Raw genomic sequence first — 27,512 nt, 5'->3', positions numbered from 1 at the left:
CCGACAACGTCCCATAGCATTTCTCTTTGCCTCATGAAATGCCTTCATTGTTGAAGCATAGTAATTGTGAGGCATGCATTCTAGTAATAAAACATCTTCTGTACCCCAAAAAAACTGTTGCCATGATCTTTCTAGATGACCACTGCACACAAAATTACTTTGGAGTTCCCGACCCCTTGAGCTTCCATCGCATGGACTCTTGTTTGGTCTCAGGATCATTTTAATAGACCACTGTTTCATCACCTGTAACAACCTGTGAATAGAAATCTCTTGGATTATCTCTAAACATGTCTAAATTCCTTTGGCCAAAATTGCTGGTGACATGTTTGTGCTCACCAGGAACTGATCACCGAAATCATCATGAATGATACTAGAATCTATGCCAACTGAAATGCCTAATTTGTAAGATATAACAGATTTAGATCTATCTTCCAAAATCATGGCCTCCACTTTATGGCACATTTACTCTGACAATGCTTTGACAGGTCGACCTGAACAAGAATCATCTTCAGTTGTTTTCCTACCCCATTTAAGCAGCTTGACCTAACAGTTTAATTGGTATTAGTAAGTTGTATCATCACTATATATAGACATCATCCTTTCATGGATTTCTTTTAGGCTTCTTTTCTTCCTTTATAAGGAATTTAATGACAGAACAATGCTTCAAATCCCTCAATTTCTTTGTAGACCCGCATTGTACTGCACTTGCCATCCTGTCATTTCCAGTAGTTTCAGACACAGACTGAACTGCCGCTGTGTGTGCTGTATGTCTAGATATGACTCAACCTACACAGGCAAGCTCAGCTTTTTAACACTGATAGAACACAGTAAGGTAGATAACGTATTGAACACTTCTCGTATCTCTAAAGCAAGGGCAGACATGTTATATAGTATGTGAAACCTTGACAGATTCCCAGCTGTCCTATAGGTTAGGGAGTTATGCATCATTAAAGAGCTCATCCTACAACTACACCGTATAGCATATGTCCACGGGATAGGTGAAAATTGTCTGACTACTACTTTGACCCACACACATTACAATAACTTGTATCCTGTGTTCCCTGTCTGAGCGGAGTGAAGTCAAGTATACACACTACCATTAATAATGATAATAAAGATAAGCAGGGCTGAATAAGAAGAGAGACAAAATGAGCAATTGCTCAGGTACCACTATTACCTATAGACCCCCATCACCCACTTCCCTCCAGCACCTCCCAGGAGTTTGAAAATATATTTTCCACATCCCTACATCAATATAAAGATAGCTTTTACTAATATTTATTACTAAGGGCCTGAGATTAATTCTCTTCCTTCCACTGCCAGTTAGCAGAAGCGTAGTAAGAAAGCCTCTGATAGAACTTATTATCTTGGAGATGAACAAAGGGTCATGCATACTAAAGCCTTACACTTGGAGATACTTTTATACACATATTAGATTGCTGAATAAGTAAATAAGTGAAACCTGCCACTTTATATAAATAAATTTATATAATTTAATAAAGTATATACAATATAAGTAAAGTATATTCTTTATATAAGTGTAAGTTATTCAAGTGTTCACATTGCAACTGAAAACGAGACCCTTTTAAATACTTTGCCTGGGGAACTACACTAAACATGATCCAGTCCTGTTCATAAACGAGAATATCCTAGTATATATTGAATTACTCTACAATTCTCTTGTTTATGGCCAAGACTGGATCAAGTTTGGCAGTTTGTATGTGGACCCTTCCTTATGCTAATTATGAAGAGCCGGGGGTCAGTCCCCTACCGAGTAAACACTGTTGACCTAACTTAGGGGATCAATGAACCATGGCTTTTTAATCACAGCTTTGCACAAGTTATATTATAATTCAACAGTTGTCTATTACTTGATAATAGAACTTGCAATCAATAGAGAAAGATAAAGCACAAAAGTAAGGAATTATAAAGCAACTTGAAATGTGCATTTACTCAAAAACACATATAACATCAGACTAGCCCCCCAGAGTACCAGGGGATCCTCTGGTGGGCCCATCCTCTAACACAATTGGTATAGCAAAGAATAACCAAATATCAGGGGTACTAAGGTCTGTTACCTAGGGATTGCTGGAGGGTGGGCCAAAGGAACCTCTATCTGACACTGAACACATATATTTAGATAACAATTGGAGAAAGTATGTACAGTATAACATTTGGACTATATCAGGTATCAATATTCATACAGTAATTTATTACAAGATGAAGGACATAACTGTGGTCAAACCACTGTGTCAAACAGTTAACAAACTAAAAGGGAAAACAGCAAAATAACATCAGTTAATATGTTTTAGTTATAATTTTAATATCAGTTAATATTTTCTAGTTTCCAGTTGTTCATTGAGCAACTTACCGTCAGATGTTTCAACACATAGCTGTAAACCCAGATTGTTTTGTGGATTGATCACCCAGTGGTTACTGGTTACTGTAATATCAAACACTAGCCAGCCAACTTCATACGCAGGAACTCTCTGAGTGTCTAGTAAAAACAAATCTGCATCCCTACAAAACAGAAACAGCAACAGAAGGCAAGGTTGTTACAGTGGGTGTAATAACACAGAGCTGCATTCATAGCTCCACTGTTTGGAAACAGACAAGAGTTCAACAATAGACATATTCTTTGCAGATTATCATTTACTGCTTTTTGTTGTTCTGTTCCAGAGCAATCACTTTTGATAATTTCAGCACAATTATGATCTCAGCTGTCAGGTGGGCAGTCCTTAACTGGAGCAGAAAATCAGGGACCACCCACCTGACTGTAGAGAGCATGATTCTTGTGTATAATGAAAAATAATGGCGTTAGAAAAAAACATGGTGGAATCGCATCACTTTTTTTTTCTGCAGTGGTTTTCACAAAAATTCTGCAGTTTTTCTCTGCAGACTTTCTGCTTCCATTATACCTGTACAGAATCCACCAATATTTCCATGGGTATAATTAATATGGTGCAATTTCCAAAAATGCAAAGGTTTTTGAAATCTAAGCATTACAGATTTTTTTCTGCAATATGTGGATGGGATTAACCAGAATTCCATCCACTTTGCAGGTACTGTTAAATGCAGCTATTTTTACTGCTGCGTTTCCATATTTTAGTGTTATTTTATTGCACAATTACTTTAGATCTACTATATTATTTAATACTGATTGAATGATTTTATACGAAATTTACTAATATTATTATTTCCATCATTATTGGCTCAAAAAAGTCTGTGGATCATATACAGATTAGAGGTGCACTACACTGTTCCCATAATGCGGAATAGCACTGGGAAATATCTGATGCAAGTAACTTTTTCTTCTTCTTCTCTTTCGCAGATAAGGAGTTGTCACCAGGTCTGAAAAGCCCAATAATATACATCATCTGATATGTGCTGTTATTCTGAGCATTGGTATTTTCATTATGCAAATCCATTTGGACATTCCAGGCATAAAAATCAATAAAGGGTTGCTACAAATTAAGGGATAAAAGCCAACTGGGCAGTAATACTGTGCTTTCTCTGGGGGTAGGGTCTCTGTGTGTTGTATGTCATAAGTGTTATGAAATCCCCCTTTCCCTACCAATGCCAATGGATACCACCTGCAGTCCTTCTTATTCAGGATGAGCATGCTCAGTTTGTTATTAACGTCCTGATAGCTGCTTATTAGATCAGGGCTACATGACCATGCATTTACTATCCTAATAGATATGGAGTGTGCACTACATGATGATTTCTCTTAGAAAGGATGGACAGTTAGGGAGCACACAGGGCAAGGTCCACCTGGGAAACTTAGTTTTCACTACTTACATGGTGCATAGTAAGGACTACCGACTTTGGCCACTAGATGCTGTAATGTAGTGTAATGGTGCTGCTAGGATGTAGATCTTGGAAGAAAGGACACATAGAAAGTGGCTGAAGTCACAGGTACAGTGCAGATGATTTATCTGCATGTTTGTTCCCAGCATGAAAAAAAAAAAAAAGAAAAACTGCATTGGGACTAAAGATCTATGAATTTATCCATTTATTTATTGTGCGATTTATATTATATTTATACATGCCCATTTCTAATCTTAGTCCTAATTCTGTTTATTTATCCATATACTTACTGATCTAGATTTTACAATATGTTTTAGATATATTCATTGATTTTTGTTATACTATTTTTGTGTTCATTCATTTATTTATTTACATATTTGACTGTTGTTTTTTTTTTTCAATTACTTATATATGTGTTTACTATTTATTTATTTATTTATTGGATGATAGTTTCCTTTTTTATATATTTCTCTCTTTACCTCCTACTTGACCTAGGTGTTCTATATTATCTAACTAATTCAAGACTGATTGGCATTCACATACATCTATTTATCTAACTATGTATTTATTGCCGTTCATTGACCGTACACAGACACCCATTATATCCATTTTTAAATTATTAGGGCCAGTTCACACGGAGTTAACGAGCTCGCATTCTGGCACGTATACACGTGTCAGAATGTGAGCGCTCAAAACAGATACCATTCATTTCAATGGGTCGTTATGGGCGTCTAACGCGCGTAATTTTGCATGCGTAATTTTGCGGCCGTTAACTCCATGTGAACTGGCCCTTATACTATTTATTATCTCTATGTATATTTTAGTTTATATGTTCTCTGAACTAGATTTATTTTATGACTTTGTTTTTGATGTATCTATCTGTCTGTGTATTTGTTTATGTATCTATTCAGTTGGTCTGAAGAAAACGCCATAAAACAATACTATGGTTGTTTTTCATCTCTTGAGCTGCAATCAAGATTTTTTCCCAAAATTTTTTCAAACTTCTACAAATTTACAGTGAATGCCAAATCAAGAACTAATAATCAACTGAGCTAAGCTGCTGATTTTCTGTTTTACCTCCCATAAAAATTTCAATAAAAGCCAATTAAAACATCAGACATTCCCCAAAGTTGTATAAATAAGTACATTTAGCCCTGCAAAAAAAAGATGCAGCACAGTAAATGGGTATAAGAATAGGGCAATAAAATAATATATATAAATTGGGCATTGCTGTAATCGCACCAATCTGCAAAATACAGGTAACCTAATTTTGGCTGCTTTGTGAATGCCATAAAAACCAGCATTCCAGTACATTAATCAGGGTATTAAAGGGGACCTTTTTTCTCCTGGGGCACATGCGGTGTAATACACCACTAGAAAACCAACAGTGCACTGAATTCAGTGCACTATCGTCTTTCACGTTCTGTGCCCCTGATGAAGAGCTATCGGTGCCAGTACTGTAGCTCTTCACTGTCAGAAGGGCGTTTCTGACAGTCCGTCAGGAACGCCCTTCCTCATAGCAGTGTCTATAGCACTGTCTATAACCAGGAGATCAATCATGTCCCTCCCACCAGTCCTCTTCCTAACAATCCCATGGCTAGCTGTGAGACAAATGTCCTCAGTAGAATAAAAAGTGAGGGGCAACACGGTGGCTTAGTGGTTAGCTCTGCAGCCTTGCAGCGCTGGAGGTCCTGGGTTCAAATATTGCCAGGAACAACATCTGCAAGGAGTTTGTGTGCTCTCCCCATGTTTGCCTGGATTTCCTCCCATACTCCAAAGATGGGGCTCACAATCTACATTTTAAAAAAAGTAGAATAAAAAGTGGTTGTTATTCCCCACTCATTTACAATTCACTGGCCCCTTTGATGATCACCAGCCAAAACAGCTTGTATATTCATATTTTATGAATATTTTTATGTTATAGCAGATAATTACATTGATTTACAGTAATTTGGGTCTTTTCACAAATTCCTATAAACACAATCAATATTAAGCACCTAGCCACAGTCTATAGGAAGAAAAAAATATTGAGTGTTGACGGCGCTCTCTGGTCAAAAATGGATGCTCTTTATTGGAGGCTTTCGAGCGTTCAAATAGCTGGTTCTGAACGCATCTCTATACTTTTTGCCGCAGTTATCCTTCTGGGGATTAAGTTAATGCACTTGAGAAAGGGCTGAGTGAAACCCGAAACGCTTTTGGTGTTATACTAGCGTTGTGCCTGTTACCCTCCAATAAAGAACATCCATTTTTGACCAGAGAGCGCCGTCAACACTCAATATTTTTTTCTTCCTTGTGACTCCCGGATTCCTATTGGATAACCGGTAGATGTAAGGCGTGCTGCTCCCTCCACCTGCTTTGTCTGCCCGGTGTGGCAAAAACTCTACACGTTGGTTTTGAACGTTCTTGTCACAACCCAAACAGGTGAGAGGCCATTTGGTTTATGAACTACCGTATTTTTCGGACTATAAGACGCACCCAGGTTTTAGAGGAGAAAAATAGGGAAAAAAAATTTTCAGGCAAAAAATGGTAAAATATTTAATATATGGGAGTTGTAGTTTTGGAACAGCTGCAAGTCCACATTGACAGGTGACCCTGCAGCTGTACGGGGATGTATAGGGCGTTTTTTTTGTGGGGCCAGGTGTAGACCGGGCATTTTCAGACACAGGGATACCTAATGTATATGTTTCACAGTAATGTTATACTTTTATATGTATTCTAGGGAAAGGAGGTGAACTTTTATTTATTTTATTTTTTATATTTTTTTAAGTGTTTTTTTTTTTTTTTTTTACTATTTTAATATCCCCCGCCTAGGGGGCTTGAACCTGCAATCATTTGATTGCAAGTCCCATAGACGGCAATACAAGTGTATTGCCGTCTATGGGAGATTCTATACATTACTATCGCGGAGGGTCATAGACCAGCCGCGATAGTAATATATATCTATGACAAGCCTCAGAGCCTTCATTAGGCTCCCGGCTGTCATCGGAACAGGCCGGCTCCTGCGGCCTCGCCGTGCAGGAGCCGGCCTGCATCACTAAAGGTATGAGGCCGAGGGGGGGGGCTAACTAACTGTCGGGACCTCCGGAGGAGCAGTGGGTTTGCAGCATGGCCGCGCTACTGCCACCGCTGGTTTTCTTCAGCGGCAGTAGCGCGGCAATCCGCAGGCCCCGGCAGCTAAGACAGTCCCCGGCATCTGCTGTAATAGACCAGCGGATGCCGGGGAGTGTCTTAGCTGCCGGGGCCTGCAGTATTGTCACACTCCTGCCGCTGAAGAAAACCAGCGGTGGCAGTAGCGCGGCAATCTGCAGGCCCCGGCAGCTAAGACACTCCCCGGCATCCGCCGGTCTATTACAGCAGATGTCGGGGAGTGTCTTAGCTGCCGGGGCCTGCAGATTGCCGCGATACTGCCGCTGAAGAAAACCAGCGGTGGCAGTAGCACGGCCATGCTGCAAACCCACATTCAGACTATAAGACGCACCCTCATTTTCCTCCGAAATTTGGGGGGAAAAAAGTGCATCTTATAGTCCGAAAAATACGGTACCTCTTTTTTATATACCAAACTGTCACCAAAAATTGCTACACTATCATTGGTCTGCTCGGTGTAACCTTGTGTTTTTTCGAGCGTAGCCACAGTCTATAGGACTGATGGATATACAGTAACTGAGCCATATCCAGATCCCTTAGTTCTACTAAAATCAAACATTAGCAAACCAAAACTGTAGCTTGTAATGATCTAGGTTAGATTTAGTAGAATCATACAGGAATGCATACATTTGAAACCAGCATAAGGCTGGGGCACCATGTTGCGCAAACACTGTGTAAAACTCGTTTTACACTACCTGAAAAATGGATTCGATTCTGACTAATCCCATCCACACATTGCAGAAAAAAGTCTGCAGCAGAAATGCTGCGATTCCAAAAATGTAAGCATTTTTGCAAATGGCAGCATGTCAGTTATACCTACGGAAATGCTGGCGTTTTCTATGTAGGTATAATAGAATCAGAAAGTCCACAGAGTAAAACTCTGCAGACTTTTTGTGAAAAACACTTCAGAAAAAACTGCAATATGTTTCTGCCACCGCCTTTCCTGCAGAGTTTTTCGATTGTTGGCTCGATACATGTGGCCTTAGCCTCAAGCTGTTGTCTGGCCCCAAAACAAATTTTCATACTTAGGACCTGAACTGTAGGGGTCCAAAGCCTTTACCCCAGAGAGCATCTGTTCTAGTAGCTTCCAGGAGCCAGAAGCTGCTGTGCTGATCCTATTACATGTACCACACCCATAGGTTGCTAGAATTGATAATCTGCGTGGGGTTGGACCCTCACAGATCACATAGTAATGAGCTGTCCTGTAGATAGGTCATTAGTATTAAAATCTGATTTGGTTCTGGACAACCACTTTAAAGCTAATGCCCCATGTAGCAAAACACTATGCAGAAAAGAACACATTTTGATTTTTTTTTCCCACAGTATTTTTCATTGCGTTTCACTGTATTTTCCAGCAATCAGATTAAACAAAATTTCATTCATAGGAATGGCACAGTAAAAAGCTGTGTTATTTATGCTGTACTTCTGCAGCAGCCAAAAACACTGTGTTTCCGCAACATGAGGTCTTAGCCTAACAAAATAAGTAAAATTCTCCCATGGTCTGCACGTCTGCATAGTCTTTACTGAAGTTTATTTTAGAAGAAATATAGATTTTACTACACTACCTATTTGAATACTCCTTGATGATTTGATAAATGCTAATCTTTAGGGTTTCATTGCCAAAGCGGTTGTTGCTTCGATCCTTGTAGATCCGAAACTCAGCTGCTGTCACAGCTTCACCATGTGGGATTTGAGTGAGGTCAAATCGGAATTCCTTGTAGTGCCTCCGTTGGTGTGAAAAGTCCTTGTCTCTTTCAACTGAAAGGAAAAAGAAAATTCCAGGAGTGAACCCTAAATACAGTCAATGATTAACTGTGAATTTATATAGCTTAGAAATGAAAACATTCTGGCAGCCCCGTATGACAGTGGGTAAACAGCAAAACCACAAATCCAGACATAGCTTCCAGGTGAAGGGAGAAATAGTGTTCTCTTCAAACGAGAAAGGAGAAAAAACTCATTAGTTTACTAAAATTTCACGAGAGCAACTGGAAATAATACTAGAACAGCTAAAACGTTCATGCCATAAAAGTGGTTTCAGACACAGGCAAGGGAAAGGTAAGAATGAAAGAGGACACTGTAATGGTGGGGAACCACTTATATGGAAAATTCTGAATCTCTAGCAGAGTTACATAGCAGTAGCAATGTGTATTTTATTAATCACATCTCCTCTACAATAACTATAAAATGCACTAAAAACAATCTTGTCTAAAATTGTTACAAAGCCCTATATTTTATGGTATTTATAAACAGCCAGGAATGAATTTATGTATCAGTGAAAAAATTGAATGTTTGTTTCTTAAATGTATAGTTATATATTCTGTTCCCTAGAAGACATCAAACTTTGGGGCAGAATTATAATAAAAGAACTGTTCTTTGTTGCACATGGTAGCCAGTCACAGCACAGCTATCATTGGAAGAGTAGAAACAAAATGCAAGCTGTGTTGTGATTGGTTGACAAAGAGGCACCAAAAAACCTAATTTATCAAATCTGTCATAACTGTCAGCCATTCAGATCGCACCTTTCATTTCTCCACAGCAGTTTAAGAATATGCAAGAGTAATGTGTTAACAGCTGCTGTTGGAAAGTTTTGTTAGATAAATCTATGAAAACTTCTGATAAAATGATAAATTTTACAGTTTTTACCAATATATATATATATATATATATATATATATATATATATATATATATATATATTAAAATCCCAAAGGCCTGTGGGGGACTTTGATGCATCTGTTCTATAGTGTGGATTGTGCTATTTTGGGTGCCCTATATGTATGGAGTATATCCATGAGAGGTTTCACTCCTACATATTATTTCATTGAGTACACAGGATATAAGGATAATGTTGTTTAGTATTTGAGATATTGCTGCATTTTACAGGCATATGATAATATATATCCATGGAATTTAAATCGAGGTGTCCCGATCTATCTATTGCGTATGCCCATGAGGTCAGTACTTGGCAGGTCTTAACCTTTCCTAATGTGGCTCTGGGTACATACATTTATTCTATTGTACATGTCCGCACATGCACACATCCATTCTTAATCTTGGCCTCATACTGGACACTGCTGAAATAGTAGTGTCTATATGATGCTTGAGAACAAGCGTGTAGACTGTGAGTTTATTACTATAACTACAAGGGGATGTTACCAACTTCCAGAATAGGTAAGCTTTGTTTAGAACACGTACCTTATGAATTTAATTGCATTTATTTATGATATAGATCACTTTTTTGTATTTATTTCACTTAGTTTTAATAATTATTTTCATATATTTGGACATATATTATGAATTTTCTGACTTTATCTTTGTCACTGTTTACATATATTATATGACTTTATAGCCCTGTAATTTATTAATTGTAGATCATTTATGAATTGATTACTGATAACTAGAGATGAGCGAACAGTGTTCTATCGAACACATGTTCGATCGGATATCAGGGTGTTCGCCATGTTCGAATCGAATCAAACACCGCGTGGTAAAGTGCGCCAAAATTCGATTCCCCTCCCACCTTCCCTGGCGCCTTTTTTGCACCAATAACAGCGCAGGGGAGGTGGGACAGGAACTACGACACCGGGGGCATTGAAAAAAATTGGAAAAAGTCATTGGCTGCCGAAATCAGGTGACCTCCATTTTAGACGAATAGTGGATTTCAAATCCGGGTCATATGAGAATGTGAACTTTGTGACTATGAGACAGGGATAGCTGTACAGGCAGGGATAGCTAGGGATAACCTTTATTTAGGGGGGAATGTTATTAAAAATAACTTTTTGGGGCTCTATCGGGTGTGTAATTGTGATTTTTGTGAGATAAACTTTTTCCCATAGGGATGCATTGGCCAGCGCTGATTGGCCGAATTCCGTACTCTGGCCAATCAGTGCTGGCCAATGCATTCTATTAGCTTGATGAAGCAGAGTGTGCACAAGGGTTCAAGCGCACCCTCGGCTCTGATGTAGCAGAGCTGAGGCTGCACAAGGGTTCAAGCGCACCCTCGGCTCTGATGTAGGAGAGCCGAGGGTGCACTTGAACCCTTGTGCACCCTCGGCTCTGCTACATCAGAGCCGAGGGTGCGCTTGAACCCTTGTGCACACTCTGCTTCATCAAGCTAATAGAATGCATTGGCCAGCGCTGATTGGCCAATGCATTCTATTAACCCGATGAAGTAGAGCTGAATGTGTGTGCTAAGCACACACATTCAGCTCTACTTCATCGGGCTAATAGAATGCATTGGCCAGCGCTGATTGGCCAGAGTACGGAATTCGGCCAATCAGCGCTGGCTCTGCTGGAGGAGGCGGAGTCTAAGATCGCTCCACACCAGTCTCCATTCAGGTCCGACCTTAGACTCCGCCTCCTCCAGCAGAGCCAGCGCTGATTGGCCGAATTCCGTACTCTGGCCAATCAGCACTGGCTAATGCATTGTATTGGCGTGATGAAGCAGTGCTGAATGTGTGTGCTTAGCACACACATTCAGCTCTACTTCATTGGGCTAATAGAATGCATTGGCCAGCGCTGATTGGCCAGAGTACGGAATTCGGCCAATCAGCGCTGGCTTTGCTGGAGGAGGCGGAGTCTAAGATCGCTCCACACCAGTCTCCATTCAGGTCCGACCTTAGACTCCGCCTCCTCCAGCAGAGCCAGCGCTGATTGGCCGAATTCCGTACTCTGGCCAATCAGCACTGGCTAATGCATTGTATTGGCGTGATGAAGCAGTGCTGAATGTGTGTGCTTAACACACACATTCAGCTCTACTTCATCGGGCTAATAGAATGCATTGGCCAATCAGCGCTGGCCAATGCATTCTATTAGCGTGAACTGAGTTTGCACAGGGGTTCTAGTGCACCCTCGGCTCTGCTACATCAGATTGCTACATCTGATGTAGCAGTGCCGAGTGTGCATCAGATGTGTAGTTGAGCAAAACTGACTCAGCACTGCTAAGTCTCTGCATTCGCATAGGAATGCATTGGCCAGCCTTCGGCCAATCAGCGCTGGCTCTGCCGGAGGAGGCGGAGTCTAAGGTCGGACCTGAATGGAGACTGGTGTGGAACGATCTTAGACTCCGCCTCCTCCAGCAGAGCCAGCGCTGATTGGTCGAGTTCCGTACTCTGGCCAATCAGCACTGGCCAATGCATTTCTATGGGGAAAAGTTAGCTTGCGAAAATCGCAAACTGACAGGGATTTCCATGAAATAAAGTGACTTTTATGCCCCCAGACATGCTTCCCCTGCTGTCCCAGTGTCATTCCAGGGTGTTGGTATCATTTCCTGGGGTGTCATAGTGGACTTGGTGACCCTCCAGACACGAATTTGGGTTTCCCCCTTAACGAGTTTATGTTCCCCATAGACTATAATGGGGTTCGAAACCCATTCGAACACTCGAACAGTGAGCGGCTGTTCGAATCGAATTTCAAACCTCGAACATTTTAGTGTTCGCTCATCTCTACTGATAACACACTATTCACTTGTACTTTGCATCGCTATATATTGCTGGCATTGTCACTGTGTTATTGCTTGAGAAAGGTTCCTATTGGGACCGAAACGTCACTTTGGATTAAAGATTTACTTTGCATATTTACAAATTGGAGTGCTGTCTTATTGTTCTACATGCTGATGGCGGATAATTTGCTGTTTTCCACACAATTTGCACCCATTGCCAGTATTATTGGTATTATATGCTGCTTTGGACTCTTTTTTTGAATATCTATCTATCTATCTATGTAAAATGCCTCAAGCATCTAATATTACGTCGCTGACACTGAACAGTGTCAGGACGTCGCTGACAGTGAAGTCATATGTATCGCATGGGGCCTCCTGGAAGGCCAATACTGGGGCTAATGCTGGGGCTACTGACATCAGCATCATAGCCAAAAAGGGGCCCACCTATCACCCATTGCTGACCTAAGGTTTATTGCTTTACTGCCAGACTAGTAGGTCCCCCTGAGGAACATATAGGTCCAGACAAATGTAGATAAACCATTTGAGACACTGCCTATATGTAACGTCTACACTCACATACGGTATTGTTTAGTTAAGGATCCCTTTAAGCTCCTTTTGTTCCTCCCTTTACTTGCATGCCCCACATCCCCAATAATTCACATCTTGCTCTTCTATAAGGATGCAGAAGGGACATAATGCGAAAGACTGCACCCTATGGGGCTTCCTTCTAAGGACAGAGAAAAAATATTTATTATTCTGCTTATTATTTTCAGGTCCAGTCCAAGTTTAGTGTTAAAATCCATGCTTGCTGAATAAAAGTATTCGCTCTAAGGCTAAAAAATTTAGCGCAATGGAAATCTATGCCACCATTCAGAAGACTGAAAGTATTCCGATTATAAATATATCACTGTATAATGAAGGCAATGTACATTTTTATAGTGCAAAAATAAGAATGCCGTGCAGTGCAATGCGTAGGGACTCCAAATATCTGAAGCATAACGGTAAATGATGAATGCTTTGATTTAGTGTAAAAATTATAGCACAAGGACTAATATAACTTAAATGGGATTTTTATTGATAAAATAATAAGTGAAATTCCCAGATGAAGGTAAACTGAAACTATTTTTTCACCGAAGGAGATACAATTCAGGATATTACATGTTAGCTTAACCTTTGTGGTTTAAAAATGTCCCTGCTAAAAAAAATACTAACCAGAATGTTATTTTGAGGTAAACGTTTGAGATTGAACAAAAAAAAAATCTGAATGGAACTTACACATAAATGGAAATGCATTAAAAGTCCCACCATGTGCCATAAAATAGCTTATATTATTGCTTACGGTAAAGTAGGTTTTCTATGTGAAGAAAATTATTTAAAACATTTGTTGTTGTTTCAGTTCATTGTTCAAGTTACTGTATTGGAAAAAATCCTGAATTCGTGTATTTCCACCCTGACGCCAGACTGATACTTCTTGATTTTTCAGGATAGCCTTTTCATTAGTCTTCTCATTATCCTTAGAATTTTTTTTATAATGTTTAAATTGTAATCTTTAAAAATTTTATCCATGGGGATATGCGGTAGATTTATCTTTTTTTTTTATTAGTGAAAATTTAACATTTATTACCGAGTCACAGTATAGATGATAAATAATAATCATTTGGAGTCTGACCATTGGGACCCCAGAGATTGTGGGAATGGCTATACCAAGACCCTTGTGTGAATGGAGCAGTAGTCAAGTATGTGCACTATTTCTGTATTTACTGCTTACATGACTGCCAACTGAGTACCATAAGCAGCTATTTCCATTAGTCCCTAAGACAGTGAATCATATGGGATCCCAGCAATTGGACCTCTCAGCTATCCTGTACAAATAACAGATAAACAGTCTAAGGCTAAGGCCCCACGGGGCAGAAAAACTGCGCTAAAGCGCTGCGGGAACAACTACGGTGGGAATGCATCGTGATTCTTCCCGCAACACTTTGAACAGAAAGTTGATGGAGTCTTCCTCCGCAGACTTTCTGTTACCATTATATCTACAGAAAAGCCGTAGGTGTTTCCGTAGATGTAATTGACATTCTGTGATTTCCAAAATCGCGCCGGTTTTGGAAATAGCAGTGTGTCCGCGCTGCGGTTTTAAACGCAAAGTGGGCATAGGATTCACATGAATCCCATCCACTTCGCCTGTACTGTATAACGCCACAATTTTTTCCGTGGCATTTCCGGCGTGGACAAATCATAGCGTTTCCGGCCCGTGGAGTTCTAAAAAAATATTCCAGTCTCCCATCACACAGAATTTTATCCTGCCATGTTTTACCCTGATCCTAGGATGACAATTCCTGATTTTGCATTGTGTTTGTTTCTTGTAGTCTTCCCATTATCAGTAGAGATGAGCGAACAGTAAAATGTTCGATATTCGATATTCGATATTCGTTTCGAGGAGCCGCTCAATATTCGACTACTCGAAACGAATATCGAATCCCATTATAGTCTATAGGGGGAAAATGCTCGTTTCAGGGGTAGGCAACATTCGATCAAATTACACTTACCAAGTCCACGAGTGAGGGTCGGGCTGGATCCTCCGAGAAGTCTTCTCCGTGCAGCGTCCCCGCGGCATCTTCTGGCTCTGAATTCACTCTGCCAGGCATCGGGCTTGGGCAGAGCCGACTGCGCATGCCCGCACTACAAGAAAATGGCCGCTTACAGTCAAAGCGGCCATTTTCTTGTAGCGCGGGCATGCACAGTCGGCTCTGCCCAGGCCCGATGCCTGGCAGAGTGAATTCAGAGCCGGAAGATGCCGCGGGGAAGCTGCATGGAGAAGACTTCTAAAGGTAGGAGAAGAACCAGCGTTGATTGGCCGACTGTATAGCATTCGGCCAATCAATTACTGGTTCTGCATCAAACGTTTCCATTTGAATAGCTAGTGGTACTCGATCGAGTATGAGTATTTCGAATACCGTAGTATTCGATTGAATACCTACTCGATCGAATACTACTCGCTCATCTCTAATTATCAGCATAGGATGAATTACAATGAATGGTAACACCTCTATTTTATAACTGAAAGACAAATATCACCTAAGAACCACTGATAAGAGGTGATGATCACAGAACACCCTTACCTACATAGTGACGTCCACACAGGTCCCAAAATGCACTTAGAGCTAATGCCCCAGTGGAAATAAAACAGTTTTTGCTGATTTTTTTTCTTTTTCTATTAAATAAAAGGTAAAACACTTGCGATGCTGCAGCTAAAATTATAATGCTGTGTCTTTTTCAAAAACCTACACTCTTTGTTACTTCAATGTGAGGAGAAGGTTAGTGAAATATCATTGACTTTGCTGATACTGTAAGGCTAAGGTCCCATGTTACGGAAAAAATTTTTGTTGCAAATTTTGCTGCGGTTTTTTGAGCCAAAGCCAAGAATGGCTACAAAGGTGTTGGGAAATATATAAAAAGTTCTTATACTTCTGCCTTCTGCTCAATTCACTCCTGGCTTTAGCTCAAAAATCTTCAGAAAAATCTGCAACAAAAAGGTACATTTCTGCAACGTGGGGCCTTAGCCTTAAACACAGTGTGTGTGTGTGTGTGGGGGGGGGGTTCTGCTGCAGAAATCAAAAAGGCTGTGTATCTGCAATGTGGGGCCTCAGCCTTAGCCTTAATGTTTTCCTGAAAAATTCAATAGATGAGATAGATAGAGGAACAACTTAATTGCCCCTTCTCCTTTTACAACAGACGGCACTGAGCATTGACACAAAACTGTACAACAGAAGTCTATGAATCATCTTCAGGCACCAGGTTTCACTGTATCTCTGAAATGCTATTAACAAAGCAGAACAGTTTAGGGAAGATGGTTGTCCCCATAATCCAGTATAGAAAATAGAACGTAAACATAAAAAAGAGAGTAAACGTAATAAAAGAGAGTAAATACCGCAACTGGTCTTAATGAGCCAAAAAATTCTAGGGGATACAGATGTAGCAAGCACAAACAAACATTTGTCTTACATTAGTGAATAATTGTTTTACACTTCTGCTAGTTAAGTAGTGTGGTCGCCCATTCACTTTGAAGCAACTCTGCGACATAAGTAGGAATGAATATTTGGCACAATGAACATTTGCTTGATGCTTCCTTCTGTACTCATTCTTTAAAAATTGTTAAATGATTTTTAGATTAGATAATAAAATAAAAATATAAAAAACTAAAAGCTATGAAATTATTGTTTTTCTGCAGTGAGATAAAGCAAGCAGAAATGGTCCTGTGTTTTTCTCATGAGCCTTTACCACCATAGAAATAGATTCACGTGGGTGGTTATGTGAATGCTACCATGCTACTATGTCTACTAAAGGAGGCAAATATGAAATAATAAATATCATAAGACAGATCAGAGGAAGGAGATAAGAACATGACAGCATCACTGAGGTAAAACTGAGTGTCCAGAAGATCCATTTCTATAACAGCATGGCTGACTACCTTTGTAACTTCTAGTATTATGTTATGGTATTTAAGATTAATAGAAAAAGCTCCTCTGTCCTTGCCATTACAAATATTCCACATATATTACACCACCAAACATAACTACACCAAAAGTATTTATAACAAAATATAATAATGAGACTGTTTTATGGCCAATATTTTAATTGTACTCTTACTACTATACATTAGTATAGTCCCCCTGAATATTCTGGTGACCACACTGTACAACAACCTAGCAGGCTATGTAATATGCATTTACTACAATTAGGTCCTCTATACAGTGCAGTATGTCTCCATTTGGAAATCATTTAGACAAATTCTAATCTCCTCCCTGACTTGTGGTCATATAGCTGATTAAAGCAATTCCCATTAACATAATTTTACTTATGGCAATTTTTCATGAACATTTCTAAGAAATGGGAAATAAATGTTTGCTCATTTAAGGGACTGTATGGTTTATCAAAGATGTGAGAATAAGGACAGTGGGTGAGATTTATGAAGACTGGAATATTCAATGCCAATCTTTATATTTTCTGTGCTGGCAGAGGCAGCGCCGCACCTCCCATGAGGCGACATGAAGCGACCGTTTCAGGCGGCGCTATGCCGGTGCCCCGGGGGAGGGCGGCATTTTTGCTGACCTAAGCCAGTCCTGGGCTGGCTTAGCGTCACCGTCTCGGCAGCCCGGCACGGGAAGCGAGCGGTGTATTGGGGCGGCCCTGTGGACCCTCCTCCGGGGGGGAGGGGGCAGCTTTCTAGCGTCCACCTCAGGCGGCACAAACCTTAGGTTCACCCCTGGGCAGAGGGTGCTCTTGTAGTGAAATCTATGCCAGATCATAGCTGGCATAGATTTCCAGCATTATTTCTGCCAGTTTTCTGAAGTGAATGATAATAAATCTGGCATGGTCGAGGCCCTGTCTCTAGCATGTCCTCATCACACCATGTTTTTAGGAAAATGGCATGGGCAGCACAAAACACTAGTGATAACAAGTTCTGTCTTAACTGTCATTTAACCCCTTCCCGACATGCGCCGTAATAGTACGGCGCGTGTCGGGTCTGTAACTATGGCGACCGCCCGGGAGCCGGGCGGCCGTCATAGCCGCCGGGTGTCTACTGCTTTAAGCAGTAGACAACCGGCTCTGATGCCTCCGATCGGTCCCCGGACCGATCGGAGGCATTAACCCCTCCGGCGCTGCTGTCAAAGGCGCCGGAGGCGCCATTTTCCCGGTGGCGCATGGGCGCCGCCATTTTGGCAGGGATCGCCGGCTCCTGGAGCATGCTCCAGGGCCGACTCCCCGTTGCCATGACAGCTGGGAGCCTTGTTAAAGGCTCCCAGCCGGTCTGCAAATTCTCTCTTTTGCAGGCTGGTCTATGCAGCCTGCAAAAGAGAAGATGATTTTTTGCAATGCATTGCAATGCATTAGCATTGTAATGCATTGCATTAGTGATCAGACCCCCTGGGGTTCAACACCCCTAGGGGGTCTAATAAATGCAAAAAAAAAAAAAAAAAAAGTAAAAAAAAATATTAAAAAATATAAAAAGTATTAAAAGTTCAAATCACCCCCCTTTCCCTAGAACAAATATAAAAGTAGTTTAAAACTGTGAAACACATACATGTTAGGTATCCCCGCGTCCAAAATCGCCCGCTCTACAAATCTATAAAAATATTTTTCCTGTTCAGTAAACGCCGTAGCAGGAAAAATAGTCAAAAGTGCCAAACCGCCGTTTTTTCACTGTTTTAATTCTGATAAAAATTTGAATAAAAAGTGATCAAAGCAATAACATTTCCCGAAAATGGTAGAACTAAAAAGTACACCCGGCCCCGCAAAAAAAGACGCCCTATACATCCCCGTACACGCACGTATAAAAAAGTTACGGCCGTCGGAATATGGCGACTTTTAGAAAAAAAAAATTTTAACACCGTTTTGGAAATTTTTTTTAGGGGTCAAAATGTAAATAAAACCATATAAATTTGGTATCCCTGGAACCGTACCGAAACACAGAATATAGAGGACATGTCATTTTGGCTGCACAGTGAACGCCGTAAAACCAAAGACCGTAAGAAAGTCGCAGAAATGCATTTTTTCTTCAAATCCACCCCATTCTGAATTTTTTTTCCTGCTTCCCAGTACATTATATAGAATAATTAATGGTGGCATCATGAAGAAAAAATTGTCCCGCAAAAATTAAGACCTCATATGGCTCTGGGAGCGGAGAAATAAAAAAGTTATGGGGTTTAGAAGGAGGGGAGTCAAAAACGAAAAACGAAAATCAAAAAAATGCCATCGGCGGGAAGGGGTTAAACAGTTGCCAACTTATCAAAGAATAATAAGACTATATTATTGAAATCACAGCGTACAATATTTCTGTCTGTTTCTGTACGTGTCATTTCATGTTACAGATTTTATTGCCGTAAGCAACAATATACATTATACATTATTATACATTATTACATATACATTATTCTTTAAATTCATTAAATTAAATTCATTAAATTATAAGAGCAGAGAACCCCTGGGTCTTCCATTTGGTGCTATAATGTTGCTATAAAGGATAACTCAACCATGTAAATCACATTCCTCTAATTCATAAATCAGAGAAAAAAAATAAATCTTGTCTACCTGTAATGGGTAATTTATGTCCCTATTTTTAAAGAAGGTTCATCATAGTTCATCTCTTAGACCACTAAACTTTAAAAACAAACATACAAACTCTACAATGTCCAATTGCTGCCAGTTTGGGATGAAGCTTAAAAAAAAAATGTAAAAATTTGATCATTGTAAAAACACACATACATTGATGGTGATGTAATAGTATGGCTGTTAGGACAAGGGGTCGGATTGCAGCCCGTTCCTCTGTTGTGGCACCTGGCCCGCTGTCACCCTTTCCGTCTTGCTGGCAGTCCTGCTTAGCAGGGGTTAACTTCTCTACAGCAGATGGGCATGGTTGGTCATCTGACTGGCAGGGGTGTCAACCAATTTGCACCCGGCATGGGCAGCTGGGATGACTGGTTGGGACCGCCTTTCCGATATTTCAGGAGGCAGGTGGCTCAACCCGCTGCCCTAACCTCAACTCTGAATACGTCTATGTGTGTGCTGTACTGGTCCCTAAACTCAGTGGTGTTTGCTGCAACTGTGTCCTGTGTGTTGGACCCTGTAGCAAGTCTGTGTTTATGTGTGTCTTTTATGTTTGTGGAAGTGGGTCTCCCTTCCCCAATTTATCCTTGTCCCTTACTCAGTACCTGTATATGGCTAATGGTGCTATAGCAGGTAGCTGCTGTGAGGTGCTGCTCAGTGCTGGAACTGAGGGCACACAAATTTAGGTATCTAGTATATTTCCCTAGCGGCTGCTCTGTGCTGCAGGGGCCACCTCTGTGTATTTAACAGAGTATACCCGGATGGTAGTGTAACCCGGGTCTAGTTCACACCAGGGTAGTCCTGTGGTGCAGAGCCCAGTTGAGCTCCGCAGGATATTATTTATTAGTTTTTCTTTAAGTTATCCTGCTAATCATAACAATGGCCGTCAATAATAGGACAAATTATCATGTGACTGGTCCTGTTATACAAGCTTTATTTCTGTGCATTTCCAATGCTAGGGTCCATCATCCTCCTCTATTGTATATATGTGAGTGATTGTAAAATCAGCATTGTGCATCTGTGCTATCTCCACCAGATACTATTGGGCCTGTAGGCATCCTGCATATAACAATGGCTTCATCTGACATCCGCTAAGCCTAAAAGGGAGCCCATCAAATGGACCATCAAAATATTGGTCATGTGACTAGCTCTAATTCACATACAGTGAATTAAAAAAAACATAACACCGCCAATTTTCTTTGTCGTGTGACTATAGGCTAAGTGTGGCCTTTATTTTTTCTAGTGATATGATTTATAATGATGTCCTTTTGCTGTGAATTGAAATGTAAAATGTTGAGTGTTGCTAGAATTACTTATGTCTGATATCCAGGGTTTAAATAGCATTATTATATCCAAGAAATATGAAAAGTAACAGTTTCATATTAATAAAAGAATCTAGTAACATGTGTAGGTATGTTACAGTATGAGATGGATTGCTGTGCCTTTCCTTGGCTTCCGGAAAAGATCAGTTCAGTCAGGAAATAATTTGTTGGTTTTACCTCCCAGCTCACTGCATGTTGCCAAGTTTATGAGGGTATCCTTCCTATTTTAATCAATGACAAGCTGGGTTTATACAATCTCCTGCTGTTGTCTGGTCAGTAGTATCCTATAGCCCACATCATTGCCATTGTTTATCCAATGCTGTATATAATATATTAGCCAGTCACTACATTTTTGGAAATACTGTGCAGACAATTATTGTAGCAATGGTGTCGCTCTAGAAACACCTACTTGAAATTGTAAATTACTTTTCCTACCATTATAGTAAACTAATACTATCAAGTCATCAAGTTTCTTGCTACATTCACTAAATGTACTTGTAAATTCATGTATCATTAGAATTTTTTTTTATAATGTTTAAATTATAAATTTGAAATTTTTTTGCCATAGAGCTATGTTTTTTTAGCAGTATATTTATCTTTTTTTCAATCTGTGAAATTCCCTCTCACGTACATTTATCACCAGGTCACAGGATAGGTAAAATATGAAGGATCACTTGGATTCTGAAAGCTGACACAGATTGTGAGAATGGGTATGCCAAGCTCCTTGTTTGAATAGACCACTGGCCAACCATTCACACTACTTCTCTACGACAAGGATAGTCCAATACTGTAATTGGGTATTTCCATTATTCTAATAGATACTATTGGTAGGACCCCTCAGTTATCCTATAGAAATAACCGATGAACAGAGTTCCAGATTATTATTATTAATATTATTTTTTGCAACACAACCATTATACTATTATGACACTTGGTTTCCTTCTGCAATTTTTATTTTTCATTTTAAAAAAAATGATAACAGGGGCATGGATACATAAAATTGTGTACTACTAGGGATACCCTGGGAAACTTACCGAGATGGAACTCTCCACATCATTCATGGAAGGAAGGAAAGGCTTTGTTGCTGTCATGGTATGTTCCCTTATCACTCCTCCAGGATGCAGTTGATTCTCCACAGTGCTCTCCCACCAAAAACCATCCTCAATCTGACCAAAACCAGGTCCCCCTCAGAGGTGGTAGCCTTCCTATTCTAAGTGCAAGGCCACTTATTGAGCCATGTTCTTTTTGGTTAATCTTGAACTCTTACCCCACTATACATAGAAATCCATCCACTGAACTGTAAGTTAAAGGGGTTGGCCACTTTCATACCAATATTGACAAACAAATGTACAATAAAAAGATAATTTAAATACAATTTTCCAATATACTTTCTGTATCAATTCCTCACGGTTTTCTAGATCTCTGCTTGCTGTCATTCATTCTGTTACTTCTAGAGGATAAAACTCTGACCATGGTCATATGATTTACAGTCCATGGTCATGTGATTTACAGTCCATGGTCATGTGATGAGTACACAGGTGCTGCTCCTTATAGTCACAGCACAGTAATCAGACATCTGCCTGGTAATCAGCTGTGCACCTGTGTGCTCATCACATGACCATGGACCGTAAATCACATGACCAAGGTCAGAGTTTTATCCTCTAGAAGTAACAGAATGAATGACAGCAAGCAGAGATCTAGAAAACTGTGAGGAATAGATACAGAAAGTATATTGGAAAATTGTATATCTTTTTATTGTACATTTGTTTGTCAATATTGGTCTGAAAGTGGCCAACCCCTTTAAGTCACTTTTGTTTACTTGTGTTGTTTTCATGTTCCCTTTATGAAGGTGTCAAAAACTGTATACCATACCTAGCATCAGACATTGAACTCCAACGCAGGGACTGAAATAACAAGATGGTGCTTAAATTAGCCTGTTTAAATGCCAGGGTTTAAACAGCCCCCAGAAATGGTCTTTTCTTTGGAAGGAGGCTCTTTCAATTCATGCAGACATGTTTTGTGCAAAAGAAACCCACCTCCCACTTAAAGACACTACCAGCATTGGACATACATCTTTCCCAGTCATTCTGCATGCTGCTCATACTGCTAAGAAATGGGGGGTACTTAGGGGGAAAACGGTGGCTCAGTGGTTAGCACTGCAGTTTTGCAGCTCTGGAGTCCCGTGTTTGAATCCCACCAGGAACAACATCTGCAAAGAGTTTGCATGTTCTTGTGTTTGCGTGGATTTCCTCCCATTCTATAAAGAAATACTTAAATGGAAAAAAAAGTACATTGTGATCCCTATATGGAGCTCACAATCTACATTTAAAAAAAAAGGGGTACTTAATGCAGCAAAACAGTAAAAGAAAAGTGCAATGTGTTTTCGCTGTGTTTTTCCCACAGTCCCATTTCACTACATGGGCCTTAGCCTAAGGCTACATTTACATGGCCGGGGTGCAAAAAAAATTCACTGCCTTCTTGCACCAGAGTGGCATCCCTTTTCACAGATCCCCCATATATTACAGTATACAGAGGGATCTGTGAAAACAGACAAAGATGACCTATATTTTGACATGGGAAGAATTTGCAAGTCTGTCTCCCATGATGTTAATGTAGGGAGACAGTGCTTCAGTCATGCAGCCCACTAGGGGGCACTCCCTTTAACATTATGCCCAACCTTCCCAGAGGCCTTTGCTGCAATGATGTGGGATTTTACCAAGACAGTCTCTCAGCTGAGGACAGCTGTTTCGATCTGTTTGGATCTCTTCAGCCCGGCGTAGAGAACACTGATTTGGCAGAGGTGAGAGGTTTCTAGAACAGGTTAAGGGGATATTGTCACTCCTTAGGGAGAGACCACCAAATAGTGGGCTGCATGACTGAGGCTCTGTCTCTCTATGGTAACATCATGGGAGACAGATTTGCATATTCTTCCCATGATCCCTCACAGTGGAGCGCAAATGGCTCAATAAGTCTCCACACACCTATATGGTGGTCTCTCCCTAAGGAGTGACAATATCCCCATAACCTATATTTTGACTGTCTGTTACAACAGGCCATCAAAACATTAAAAAATGAACGTTACAAAATAACATTCATGTGAATTGCCTCCATTTACTTGAATTGAATTTAATGCTGCTGTGTGATGTCTGTTAAAAAACTGGATGTCATGTGACCATTAAAATATCAAATGTCAGGAGAGTCAACAGGCCCTCTTTAATACCTAATCTAAAAGAGTACACAGGTCCTCTTTAAGGGTGCATTCACACAGAGGAAAATGGTGCTGAATTTGGTGTGGAATCCGCATCAGATTCAGCGCTGATAAAAAGCCTCCCATTGACTTCAAGACTTCTATAATGTTGGAAACAAATGTTTTTTATTCCTAAATTTTTTAGGTGATTTTAAATAATGTTTGCAATGGTATATTATACAAGAATCTAAAATCTTCAAAATGCAGTTCATACGAAATGGAAATTAGAAAAAAATCCTATAATGCAACAAATTCTGAATAGAGAGAAACCTCCAGGAAATAAGGGGTCCAAGTCTCAGTTATACATGTGGTCAAGGTTTCTACGTACCATTTATAACTGTATATGTAAGTTTCAAATGTAACAAAACAATAGATTTAATTTGCAAAATTCATTTGTTATCAGGATATTGGGAGTAAGACTATTTTACCATGAGATGAGTGGGGTGTAAGTTTGCTTTGCCCTTCTTAAATGCTACCATTCTATTCAATGCATAACCTTGTATATGTAGAGTTTGCTTACAGTTGGGTCCCAACTCCTAATACACGTATTTTCTTATGCGAATACTATGGTTGTTTGTTTTAGTATCCATTGAGTATGTTTCTATCTTCTTCCTTTGGATTCAGTACCAAAAATAACCACTAAATGCATTTTAATCCTTAGTGAGAGAATGTTCCTACATGGTTTATACAAAGTCCCTTTTGAGTAACAAAACCTCAGCCTCTTCCAACAACAAACATAAGGAGGGAAATGGTTTTAACAGCCCCTTTGACTTCAAATGTGAAAATGATTTCAGATTTTATTTCATGTAAAGGTTAGCAGGAGAAATGAGACAGAAAATAGGCAGACTTATAGAACCGGCCACACTCAAGCCAAAGATAAATGAGCTGTCTGTGAAGAGAAACAGGATATGGTACAAAATGCCTATGATCTCTACCTCTAACTTCTACAATGTTGTATTTACAAGAGAAGTCCAAACCCTAACTTAATATTTCGGATCATGTTAATGACAATAAGGCACATTTATATATAAAAAAAAGTTTCAGCAAAAATTGCACTAAATTTTGCAAAATGGTGTGTTAATATATATTGGTATATAATGGTATGTTAATAAATATTTTTGCTTATATATTGTGTCACTTTCCACATGTGACAGTTTGTATAGAAGATTAAAAAGAAAAACACCCCAGGTTCATCTAGTTTACCCTTATAGTTTTTTCCTTTTGTTTTCCACACTGTATGTCTATCCCAGAAATATTTCATTTCATTACTGTAGATTTCCCAACACATCTGCTTGAAGTTTGCTCTCAGGCTAGGTTCACACATGCGCCTGACCTCCACTAGGGGATTCCATTCCCCAATCTGCTTAAAAAATCCAGAGAGAAAAGCACTGCAGGCAATGCTTTTCTCACCAAATTTTTGCCCTTTTCGGGCAGAAACTGGACAAAAACCCAGAAGACCCCATTATGGGGTCTCCAGGTTTCTGCAGGTAGCTGTTTTCTTAAGCGGATTAGGTTTCTGTTTGGAGGGTCCCCTAGCGGACCCCCCGAGTGGAGACCCAAACCCAGGTGTAAACCTATTTTGAGCCTCTACTTACCTTTCAGTAAAAAAATAATATTTTCTGACTTTGCTCTGATCTTCCCATGAGCTAATTGCATATTGTGTCTTCTTACACTAGATAAGGACTGTAGTGGGGTCTCCTGGGTGTCCATCGAGATTTCGACGGTTTTCACTGTCGATTTTTGGGCAGAATATGCAGTGGACTTGTGAACCTAGCCTTATTCATGTACTAAGTTTTTTAATAAAACATGTCTCCCAGAACCTTAGTTACTCCTTAAACATATTTGAAAGTTTTGACCATGTCCCCAAGCTTGAGAAAGGGGATGTGCCCCCCAAATTTTGTTGGGTGTGTTTGTACCCTCCAGCCACATGAAGCATCTGTTAAGCATTCCGGCTGCACTGCTCTGTGAATTATTTGAAAGGACATTGTGGAACGTTGTGCATGGATACTACAAGACAACAGGTAACTTGTATTGTTATTTACAATTTACACAAATATATTTTGCAATGCAAAATCAATAGCAACCAATAGCGGTCATGGCATCTGGGTGGTTTAGGGGCAAAATCGCCTTCTATCCTTCGCCTTCTATTCCTTTGATTCTCCACCCTTGTAAGTCTGAAGGGTTGCCAAGCAATGCCATCCTGGCTGCCTATGCCTATTACACATATGGATATTATGTGCAATGTATGGCAATACAATGTATTGCCGTACATTGCAAATGATACTTTTTACTGTCAGAAGGGTGGTGTCAGGACAGTGTAGACAAGGGCCATGTAAATAATTTATATATGTATAATTGTGTACATGTATAATGTGTACATTGCATATATGTAAGTTCACATGCAGTGAGGTTTTTGGTAAGACCGATAGGGCAGAAGATGTAGACATTGTAAGAGTGGTTTGAGATTGCACCTTACTGTCTCAACCTCTAGGAAAGCCTTGATGATTTACCTATGTACAAAATTTTGGGTCAAATGGTTCAGACGTTTAGATGCCTATAGATGACAGACAGCAATTTGCTTGTGATAAAATACATATTTATATTTATTAAACTATCCTATATTGAAAAGCAAAGATCTGGAGCTAAGTGACATAGCTGTCACTTAAAAGTTTTTTTTTTTTGTTTGTTTACACCATGTCCCCATGTCCTGCCCTTCTGCCATTTTTAAAATGAATCAAATGATCACTTTAGCAGCTGTTGATAAAGCAACAAAAGTCCATGTCCTGTGAAATCCCCTGCTGATCTAGTTCTCGCCACCACCAATCATGTTATCACCCAGAGAGGATGTGTCTGGTCAAGCATGTGTAGAAATATTCTATGAAGGCCATTGTAAAATGAGTGATCCTGTGATGTATGAACTAGATGGGTGTTTCAGAACAAGTGCTGCTGTTCTGAGCAACCATAACAACTAGCTGGTGTAAACTTCTCTGGTATTCACACTTTAACCCCCATATCTGGACATTGCTGCCGGGGAGCGAACAGGTCTAATGAAGTAGTCCTGCTGTTTGTGATAGTTGACCTGGTGGGTACACGAGAGCAGGACACCAAAAGGTCGGGTAACATTTCTGTCTCTATCCCTCTTCCCTCATGGATTGTAAGCCCTCGCGGGCAGGGCCCTCTACCTCACTGTGCCAGGCGGTCATTGTTAGTATTATATCTGTTGGTATATTTTGTGTATCGTATGTGAAACCTGAAATGTAAAGCATCATGGAATTAATGGTGCAATAATAATAATAATAATAATAATAATAATAATAATAATTTGTGTAAGTGAACAGGCCAAGGTCAGGGCTGGAATCATACATGCAAAATCAGAAGATAGGCAAATGGTTGGAGCAAATAACACAGGTTCATAGGTCATGGTAGGCCAAGTTCAGTAACTGGT

General features: G+C 40.0%; 1 protein-coding gene across 1 annotated transcript in view; it reads right to left on the bottom strand.

Moving 5' to 3' along the window:
* Nucleotides 1-27,512, bottom strand: part of BMP5 (bone morphogenetic protein 5) — a 111,111-nt gene that overhangs the window by 38,836 nt on the left and 44,763 nt on the right. The window contains exons 2-3 of the mRNA XM_075268387.1: nt 8,520-8,712; nt 2,372-2,520 (exon numbers count right to left, since the gene is read on the bottom strand). Of these exons, the coding sequence (XP_075124488.1) occupies nt 2,372-2,520; nt 8,520-8,712 (342 nt within the window). The remainder of the gene's footprint in view (nt 1-2,371; nt 2,521-8,519; nt 8,713-27,512) is intronic.

This window comes from Leptodactylus fuscus, chromosome 3 (assembly GCF_031893055.1).
Source record: "Leptodactylus fuscus isolate aLepFus1 chromosome 3, aLepFus1.hap2, whole genome shotgun sequence".
Lineage (NCBI taxonomy): Eukaryota > Metazoa > Chordata > Amphibia > Anura > Leptodactylidae > Leptodactylus > Leptodactylus fuscus.
Note: the sequence above shows the minus strand (reverse complement) of the source record. Positions and strands in the feature narration are given on the sequence as shown.